The 11,160-nt window shown below is 29.5% G+C and overlaps 1 protein-coding gene across 3 annotated transcripts in view; it reads right to left on the bottom strand.

Annotated features, from left to right (window-relative positions):
• Positions 1-3,657: 3,657 nt before the first annotated feature.
• nrv3 (sodium/potassium-transporting ATPase subunit nervana 3) overlaps positions 3,658-11,160 on the bottom strand; it is a 37,714-nt gene continuing 30,211 nt past the window's right edge. For 2 of the 3 annotated variants that reach the window (XM_074131440.1, XM_074131438.1), the window contains exons 4-7: positions 9,678-9,853; positions 9,229-9,339; positions 8,921-9,089; positions 3,658-7,161 (exon numbers count right to left, since the gene is read on the bottom strand). In XM_074131440.1, the coding sequence (XP_073987541.1) occupies positions 7,055-7,161; positions 8,921-9,089; positions 9,229-9,339; positions 9,678-9,853 (563 nt within the window). In that variant the 3' untranslated portion in view covers positions 3,658-7,054. Of the gene's footprint in view, positions 7,162-7,757; positions 7,901-8,920; positions 9,090-9,228; positions 9,340-9,677; positions 9,854-11,160 lie in introns of those variants that run through there. The other variant, XM_074131439.1, reaches the window with a different exon arrangement.

Genomic DNA, 11,160 nt, shown 5'->3' with positions numbered 1-11,160 from the left:
GGCCAAAACCCTCAAAAGAAAATGTATGGATGGTCGACGGTTGTAGTTACTCAACGTACATTCTTGACAACCGAGACATTAAACCCATATTACACCTGCAGACGTTCATTAAGAAAGATAGGTCCCCTTTCATTTGTAGTAAACTCTGGCAGACGCTGCTAGTAGCCATGCAGAATATACATTTTTTTAAAATAAAGTATTATTATTATATCTGCAAACGTAGTGTAAGAAATACGCAGACTACCTAATAAATCATTTGGCTACGATCTGACAACCTCAACCATCTTAAACGAACTTCCAAGAAAAGCTATACTATTCCCCACTCTTCTTTACATCTCTGTAAATAATAATAAAAATGCTTTATTTATACAAAAAAAGTAAATACATTTTCATTTAAAATAAATAAAAAATATAAAAAAAATTGTTCGGCATGGAAAATCCGTCAATTCCCAAGAACCTTCTTCTTAAAGACTTTATCCTTTAGTATCAGGACAAAATATAATTCTGGATCATCAATTCGGATTTCGGAGACATCACTCAACTTCTCACCATGTTTCGCGTTGTAGGCACTGTCGCTACCTTTCTCGAGCAAAAGCAGTATTGCCAGCGTGAATTCCTTGACGTCGTTCAGGCGTTCGAGGATCTATTGTGTTAGCTGAGCGAAATCCTTCTTCATACCTACTACCTTATCCTGAAATCGTACCTTCAAAATCAATAATTTTAAGTAAATGCGGAGCAGCAGACTCAGGTGCCATCTAGGCAGAGCTGGTGTTCTCCAGGGAAGCATCCTTTACTCCTTATATACTGTAGATATACCTCCGCATCCAAATACCATCCTTCCCACCTTTGCTGATGATACTGCAATCCTATCTCTTCATTGAGATCTTACCACTACAAGGGCTCTTCAAATGCACATCAACCACTAACAGATCTGGCTTAAAATGGCGAATGAAAAGTAACTTTACCAAATAGTATTACTATATACTTATAGTATTTACCCTTGTACGTAAAATCCGACCTTCAATCAAACTATACAATCAACTATGGGCAAACGCTACCTAGGACTATATCTGAGCAAACGGATGACATGAAATCCCAACACTAGAATGAAAAGACAAGAAACTAACCAACTTCTCGTAAGACTAGTTAACAAACGATCAAAACTCAACCTAAATAACAAGTAACTTTTTCACCTACTTTACTCCCACCTATTCAGACTTACGGCATCGAAATATGGGAAACGATTAAACGTTCCAACTCTCTGCGCATCCAGGCATTACAGTCAAAGATACCTCGAAAAATTCTTAATGCTTCGTTCTTTGTATCTAACCTCATAAGCCTTAATGACCTCAAAATCCCTTTCATCAACTTGCGAAAACTCTTTTTCTCAAATTTCATTCCTCTACAACAGCTTTAATCGAACATCTATCTTCTTCCAGGTAATCCTCAGAGGAGATTGAAGAGAACATGTCCTTGCGATCGCTTATCGTAAGAGCAGTAGTAAGTGTTCACGATAATGGGGAGAAACCACTGAACCATTTTTTGATATTAGGAATCTCAAATCGTGTATTCCCAATAAAAAGTTAAAGTAGAAATCTGCTCTTCCTCTTATACAGAAAAAAAAAAAAAAAATACTGGCTATAGTGCTATCAGTTTTGAAATCAAATTTAATTTTAAAACAATTTAATGGTCCTAATCTTACAATGAAATGGGCATAAATTAGTAATGCAATTTTAAACTCGGTTTAAGAACATATGTATGTTAACATGCTTTAGGATTAGCATACATAAATGTGCGAATACATTTATGGAAATTACTAGTAATAATTCTCAGAATAATATCATTAAAGTTTTGAAAATTTCCGTTATTCGCTGGAAAAATGATTAAGGAAACACAAATTATTAAATGAACGTGACAAAAACATGAAAGCAATGACTCTTTTTTTTTAATTGTTCATTCATCGATTTACTGATTAACTTTTCTGGAATTTTATTTATTTTCTGAATATTAAATATAAATAATTTAACTAACAAAAGTAAAGCCTTGAACGGAAAATTAATCAAAATTGTTAAGTTAATCTTTTTATGGATTATGTTCATACGTTTTTAACATTGTTAACGTAAAATATTTCTTTCGATGAGTTTTAAGGATAAAAGTACCAATTGAATATGTAGCTGAAAGTTTGTCATTTTTGCCACCTACATTCCGGTCTTATTAAGCAAACATTAAGGACCATTTGGCAGGACACTTCTGCTTACACAAGATGCCTTGTATTGATCTTTGGCTCGGCTTTACCTTGTTTAGGCCTGAATAAAAAATTTAATTCAGACGGGATTCAGATTTATCGATGTACTGAAAATTTCTTACAATAATAAAATGCCTTTTTCAGTTCATTTTAAATAAAAGTACCGTCTATATAATGGATATATATTTTTTTTTTTACTGGTTTAAAAGTAGTGATAATTAAAAGTGATCACAATTCTAACTACATAATAGCGCCAATGTGATTTTGAATTGTGTTCTTAATGGGCTGCATGGAAATTAAAGTTTGATTCAATGTTTTCTTTTTTTGTCTATGATTAATACTGATATTGGAACTATGTTGGTTTAAGCTAAATTAGACGGCTGGAAAAATCCAAATGTGAATTCTATTTTCTACCAATATTGTTTGTAAAATAACATTTTGTTTAAGTTGATCGGAGGTTAGAAAGAATAATAAATAGTGACAAGAATTCAAAATTGGTTTTAATTAGATCGTATTTACTTATACATGACAAATATTAATTTCATTTTCATGACAAATGATTAATTTTCTGGAGAGTCTTTAGAAATAAACTTGTTTTATTGAATGAACGAAGCCTTAAATGTGCATAATAAACTGAAAATAAATTTATAGAATAATAAAAATTTTAAAAAACCCAAAAAGAAAATTGCCAATTTTATGCAATTATTTTATTTTATATTAAAGTTGGTTTACTTTTCTTAAACCAGTTCTTGACCAGGTTTTTGCAAACGTAACTAATAAATTAAAACTATGAGAAACCAATTGAACTGGCCCTAATTTTTTTTTTTTTTTCATGTTTAAACTGAAACAATATCGGTAGAAGTTTTGTCAGCAACTAATTTTATGTTGTCAAGTAAAAATGTCCGCAATACTTGAAAATGTAGCCCGGAGAGAAATTAATTTACACACACAGTAAATTGAAAAAATTAAGTAATTTATTTAAAAAAAAATTACTTTTATTTGTCTGTTACGTTTTTCCTAGGCAAATGTTACTGCCATTGTAGTGGGTATCATGTACATACCTGCGTAAGTTATCTAAACTTGACGCAGAAACTTACATGTAATTTTTCATTTCCCTTAATCTCTACTATCTGGCACAACTATGCCAATCAAAAGATACATAACTATTCAACAATAAAACATGAACTTAACATAAAAAAATAAAAATTCATGTATTCTAATTTGTAACAATATGAGAAATCAGTTTCGAAAAAATATAACTATTGCTGACTTATTAACAATCTCAAAATTTAACTTTCAGAAGGCATACGTTATTGAATATTTATCTTTATTTTTAAAATATTATTCCGTTCTTAAAAATTTTATTCTATATTGTCATTATAAAAAGTGGTTTTTGATCTTTTTTTAAAAAATTTATTTATTTAAGTAAACAATATTAACAATGTCAGGAGGAGAAAAATACGACCACTATTTATAGAAAATACTTGTGCCGGTAAAATCCCGTTTTCGGCAGGCTTTTTGTTGCATCAGACAAGCTTAATGAAAAAATTATTTTCTAGAATTCACTATTTCTAATTTAAAAACGCATTTTATGAACTATTTCTTCTAATTAAGAACAAAAATTATTTAAAGGTACATCTTTTTATAAAAACATTATCATATTCTTTTTTATTTATTGTTTAATTATGCATGTTTAATAGTTTGAATAATATAGTAGAACGTTATTTTACTTTTTAAATATGTTTTATAACCGGTCGGGATCCAACTGGGATTTAGCTATAAACTGATTAATTTCACACATAGTTAAAACAGTATAAAAACTGCTCATTGAATAGCAATTAACCACTATATTACTTATTTACAAAAAAAAAAAAAAAAAATTCAAGTGCTTTGTATTCTCTCAAAAAAAGAAATGAAAATAAAATAATAAAGTAAAATATTTTAAAGAGGCACTTAATTGAATTGAAATTCTGATTCAATGGAAAGTTAGTGGAAATTAGAGCTACATTTAAAATAACGTTACGTTAAATTTAAAAGTAAATTAGACAAACATTAAAAGAAAAAAAGAAAAAAGGAGAAGACAAATGAGGCTAACAATATCAACAAAGTATCCCTTTAAAATTATTATAAAAATTAAGTTATACTTAATATTTACATGTCATGAATAAATAACTCAAGTACATATATATGTATATATTGGATTATATTTCTCATTGAAAATATAATCATTCAAATCGAACGTTCTCGACTATACAATTAATTAATGATGGTTTTATTATTCGAAATATATTTATTAGAGAGTGGAGTAATATAATGGAGGTGAAATAAACCTGCTTAATTTAGGCCCGGTTTAGTTATTAAAAAAAAGAAGTATTTTATTTAATAAAAAATGGAAAAAGGTACAATAATGAGATCCAAAGCATGTATTTTTTAATATTTTATGTTTTTTTTCTTTTTTTAATTTTTCTTTTTTTTTTTTTTAAGAACAGGGTTCAAATTGTATTAAACAAAGGAATGTTAAGTTAACAACATTTTTCTGGCAGTGAACAACTTATATTTACAGAGGCAAAAACTGTTGTTCAATATACCATGATTTTTTTTTTATTATTTTTTCCCAGTAACAACAAGGTACCCAGATGGTGTGAATTCTGATTAATTACATTTACATATATAGACTCTTAGCGACATATATTCTTTTTTTAAAATCTAAATACTGTATATTGTACTTACTAAAGTAACAATTTTTATTTATTTAATTTTTTGTGGCTACCTACTAATTTTATTAAGAATGCAATAAACATTAAAAGTATATATATAGAGATTTTTTTTTTCCCCAAATAGTGATAACTTCACTTCCAATCACAACAATCTCCAAGTATTTTCAATAGATAATGCTTGTATAAAATTTGAAATTGTCAACAGATTCTTTTTTTTATTTTTTTTATTTAATTTTCAAAAATTACAAGTATTTATTATTATTACTTTTCTTTTATAAATTATTAGAACATAATTTGAACACATATCTTAAAGCTAGGAAATGAGTAGAAAAGAAAAAAATAAATAATAAATAAAAAATAAAACAGAAATATAATTGGACATATATAAACAGAATTTTGCTAATAACATGGCAGCTCAAAGCATATTACAACTATTTTTTTTTCTTTTTTTAGTATTATTTAATGACTAGACTATTATTAAGGTGATGCCTAGAAACTAAGTGAATATCTCTACTTATTACTTTTAAGTAACTATGTATCTCTCCCACTTTCGCCTCAAATTTTTTATCGCCCTTGTTATCACATTCTAATCTAATACTTTAAGCATTCGATTGTTTGTGTTTTTTTTTTTAAATTTTATTTTTAATTAGTTTTAAATGCGTTCAATACGCGTCAATAGACAAACCCGGATGGTCTCTATAAAATATACACTTTAGCCCTTTTTTAATTTTTTTTTTCCAATTTTTGGTAACTAAAATATTTATTCAATTAGTTTTCAAATTAATCAAACGTTACAATTTATTTATTTACCTTTTTAATTATTACTCGAGGGGCACAACCTTATGGGCTAATATATATATATTTTTTAATGAGAAATAAGTACAAGACCAGTACTTAGAATGTAAGCATAACATCGGCCACTGAACACACAATTTAGATTTAATACACATATCATCTACACAGTTTTGATACCCACTTTTTATGGTGTTACTTTATTTTTATTGAGTTTTTGATGCATTTTTCTATGTTCTTCATTATTTTATTTTTAAATAATTTACGAGATAAAAGTCCCTCGATTTTTTTTTGTAATTTTCTTCTTCATCCATAATTCCAAGTACATAACTCACATTTGTACACACGATTTTGTGCCGGTAGTATATATGCATACATATATATACATATCTGTTTACAAGTAAACAATACACATACATATTTAGTCATACATAAATGTATAAACAAAAATAATAATAAGTTTGAAAGTAGTGATAGCAGAATTATGAGGAAATATTAATTAACGTGCAGCCACACTATCGAAGGGTCTATATTTTTTCATCTAGAAATATCTCTATTTCATCTAGAAATAGAGGCTAATTTGTAGAAGTATAGATTTTACATCGAACATTAAAAAACCTATTTATTTTTGTATTTATTATTTTTAAAAAACATAATCAATTAACAAATATATGTCTGCCCCTCATTTTGTGAAAAGAAATAATTCAAGCCTGGATTGGTGTAGACAATTTAAAGTGAGTAGAATGGGACTTTGAGCCGGCGAGAGGATATTTCTCTACCCTCTCCAATTAATTGTACACACATATATTTATACATAAATTACATACATATGATTTGGTTATATATATTTATGTAAAAAAGAAGTACCGCTTATTAAAAGGAAGTAAGTAGCACAGCCAAAACATAGCACTCCTACTGTTCCCAACAGATAGTGCGAGCTACACGTCTTAAAACACCAATTAAATTGGCTAATGAGAGGAATATAAATAAATTAAATATTAGACGGAGAATTATGTCTTACTTTTTTCTTTCTTTTTTTTTAATTTAAATTTTTCGTTTTTTTTTTTATAACATACAATGATTAAAAATAAAAGAAAATGTTTAATGTTTCTTATTTCTTGAATTTGGATAATATTGAAATATGCTATCATCACAAAATAAAAAATCTTTTTAAAATTATCGGCTGCTATTTTATTACTTTTTCTTTTTTGTAATTAGGCTGGTGATGTAGGGAATGTTTAAATTTTATTTAAATTTATATATGTTTAAGCTTTTAGCTCTAGTTCACACGCGCTGGCTTCTAATGGTCGATCATGAGCTCGAAGTGTACGGAGCCTCGACGTTCCGCACGATCGTGCTGGATATTGTGCGCCCATGCTTTACATTCTATGTTTATTAGTACACCGCCTGGAATAGGAAAAATAAATTAGTCTTCTATTTACAAATGTTTCAGGATTAATCGCTTGGTGTCCTTCATAGCAATATAAAGAGAAATGCCTAAATTATGACCTAAATTACATGGAACTGAATATTGATCACTTTTCTAAACAAATAATATTTAAAGTGCGAACCGAAGGCCTAAATTTAAATTATAAACCCTGGATCACTCGCAATTATTTGTGTTCAATGTGCAACCTCAGGTCTATTGAATCTACTTTTCATTTCTTGGCTGAATGCCCCATTATGAGAGAGTTCAGGATCCGATATTTTAATAAGCGCGTGCTTAATAAAGAAGAAGTTCTATGCTTACTAAATGGTAGTAATTGGAGAGCTCTGATTAATTTTGTAAAATGTGCGATGCGTTATAGGAGGTATTTAGTTAATGAATTTAACTATTAATTTATATATTGTATATAGTTCTCCTACTCTAATTATTATTACCAAATACTACAGTAACACTTAAAACTAGTATTCTTATGTAAATATAGTTTTCTTTTTCCTCACTTTTCTTTTCATTAAATATGTATTTATCATTAAGTTAATAATTTTTGTTTCAAATGAGACTCTGACAGACGATAATGTACCATGTCATTGATGTTTATAGAAAGAATATGTATATTTTGTTTTCCCTATTCAAATAAAACATTATTATTATTATTATTATTGTGCGCCCATGCTTTACATTCTATGTTTATTAGTACACCGCCTGGAATAGGAAAAATAAATTAGTCTTCTATTTACAAATGTTTCAGGATTAATCGCTTGGTGTCCTTCATAGCAATATAAAGCGGATATTTGGCTATGTGTAAATGGATAGGACTGCCGTAGCCCATACCAGTGACACCTGCCTCTACACCCACACATGGACCTGCATACGAGTAGAATGATGGTATGTGACAACATTGAGTCGATGTTTGAGAGCTTTTAAGGCAATCGATGGCAGGCTTAGTGGTGTAGATTTCTTCCTCTGGGGTTACCCCTACCATCAAGAGTATTAGGCTGGAGAGGTAAGGGTCAGTGAGAAATGAACAAGTCCAATAACTGCTCAAGATAAATTACTGCAAATTATTGCCAGTACATGCCGACGCACTCTAGTCTTTTTACTGGCCCAGAAGGCTCAGAAACCTTTACCAAAGGATGATACTAATTTTTCGCTCGGAGTCCTTGTACAGATTATAGCAGGAGGAAGAGGAAATAAATAGTCTCTTAAAATCTGTTTGTGTTGCAATAATTAATTTACAATATGAGACTTTGGGCATTATGAGAGCAGAGGATATGGAAATCTGACTAATGGAAAAAAGTGCGAATCTTACAATTAAGACCTACTTAGGTCCTCAAAGAGAAAACAGGACATCTAGCCTTTTTTTCGATGAAGTGCCTGGAAATAGAATCCATCCTACGTTCTTCCAGAGGATATACAGTTCAAGGTTTGCACAGAAACCTCCAGATCAGGCACATTTATAAATGAAAGGCCTAGAGTGGTAGGGTATGAATACTTGGAATCAAAGACAAACGCTACACAAATTCACACATTCAAACTTAAAGTGTAAAATTCACAGAAGACAGTATTGCGAGGAAGTGCAAATTTTGAAACGCAATGCAGCTACTACAGATGCTCAGAAGAGGATTTATAGCTCCTCCTTCTACATATCTACATTCCATAGTTTTGTAAACTCACATTTCAATAAAAATATTAAAATTATTCAATAAAATATATTTTACTCACTTGCTGGTTTTTCGAACCAAATTGCGATGATTGGGCTGAGATAGCCCTTTTGATTTTTATAAGGAAAATAATATCCAGGGAAGCCACGTCTTGGTATGTACTGTATCGAACCAATATTTTCTACGTCCGCAGGGTTTTCTCCCTCGCATGAAACCCATACGGTATTTAACTAGAAAAAGATACATACATTATTTATAGTATATACATATAATTTACTTGTTCAGCTACATAGTCTTTGCGAGTAATATGTCAAAATGTAACACTTATTTTGAATTATTCACAATAAAATTAGAAAATTTCTAAGTTACCGCTTTGGGGTTATGTTTCTTTTCGTCGTTGATGTGATTTTTAAGGTCTTGAGGCATGTTTTCTGGAAGGTGTTCTGTATCATTATAAAATTCTGGCATCCAGCCGAATATCTATACAAAAGATTTATTCCACATTTATGATTTTTGTTTGAACCGAAAATAAAATAAATAGGTGGCACCCAATAAGGGTCCAGATACAAGAAAGGGTAAACATTGAAGTAAAAGATGAAGTTTTATTAAGGTTTGTTTTCATTTATTAATTTTTTTGAAGACTGGTTGTAAAGAAATCACCGAACAGGCGTCTGATTTCTGTTTATCATTTCATATGTTCTCCAATAATCAGTGGTTTTATATCTTTAAATGAACAATCAGATTCTGAAGTTCCAGTCATATTTACATGTTTTTTTTTTAATATAATAACTGAATCATACGCCAGAGGCATAAATTACCTTATTAAGTTTGAGGAAGATACAAGGAGCTCCAGTGTGGTAATTATAATTGGAGTCTTTAAGGCATGGCGACCAACCGCTAATATCTATCTTGCAAACTCGATCAACATTGTCTGCAGTGTCGTAATCACAGTTTTGTATAAAACTCTCATACTGGGGATCGGGTTCCCTGTAAGCTGTGAAGTAAACACATTTAATGAGGCAGAGTTAAAGTTTACAATAGCTTTAATTTGATAAATAGGGTAGGATATCCAATGTGATGTTCCTTCAAAATCAAGAAATTTACATCTGCTTAAAAGACTACAATATATATATATATAATATTTTAAAACAAAAATTGTGTCAGCAATTATTTTGCAAACTAATTTGCCCAGTATGAGAGAAGAGTATTTTTGAAAGAAGATTAAATGTTCTTGAATTTCTAACTATATAAATAGTAACTACATTTTAATTTGATGACAAAGCATAGGTAAACGACATTTCATTTATTACAACCTCCAAACCAATTCCAATAATAAAAAAAAAACTGATTTCTAAACAATTAATTTTTTCTTTATAAAACATATCTTTTTAAGTAAATAATGTCAGTAAAATTTACGCGAATCGAAGTATATTTTTAAACAGAACCCTTTTACAAAGAAGCCATTATTTCATTCATTCATTCTCAAAAACGAGAGGTTAATTAATTCTAATACTAAAGAATAGGGGGCAATTCGATATAGTATAAATTCCAAAATGACTCTTGCAAAGAATTACAACCTGCACTATCTACTTCTATTTTTATTTGTTTTTATAAAGAAATAATTTTAAGTGTTATTTCATTGTAAGAAGACTTATAAATCAATTGAAATTACAAATATTGGTAAGTTATGAAAAACCTACAAGCTCGATTAATGAGAAACATGGCCACTGATAAAAAGATAATTGAAAAAGATTGTCGTATATCCATCCATTCACGATTTAACTACCACAACTGGACTCTTTTGTGGGTTAACCTAATCATTATCATTGCATGTTTAAATCTTAGTAAACTTGTCCTAAGATATGTAACAAAAGCGTATGATTATGAAAGTATGATTACAAAGCTAAGCATGCCATTCAATTTCCTAATAGATTAGAGATCTCCTAATCGTAACTAGGGTAAGGCATAACAATCCCGAAGTTATGATTCATTTCAAGATCATGGAGAGTGAATAAATAAAAAAAATAAGCATCTATTAGAAAATTATTTTCAGTCTTTTGGGATTTTTGGGTAGAAGTTCAGAAGCATTTGTTCCTTTCAATCATTCTTTAAACAAAGTAAATAACTGTCAAAGGATGATATTTCGCTTAAGTTAGCGTAAATTTGATAGAATAATAAAAAACTTATTTTGTTTTCACCACGACAATGCATCAGCACACTTTCTAGAATATTCTTCGAGCTAAGTTGCGAGAAACCAACTGTAAGACTTTGTCTCATCCCCATGTTTACGTTTAAGACAAT

The sequence above is a fragment of the Rhodnius prolixus genome, unplaced genomic scaffold (assembly GCF_049639745.1).
Source record: "Rhodnius prolixus isolate KJV_2025 unplaced genomic scaffold, Rpr scaffold_4, whole genome shotgun sequence".
NCBI lineage: Eukaryota > Metazoa > Arthropoda > Insecta > Hemiptera > Reduviidae > Rhodnius > Rhodnius prolixus.
The sequence above is the reverse complement of the archived record's forward strand: the minus strand, read 5'-3'. Positions and strand labels throughout refer to the sequence as shown.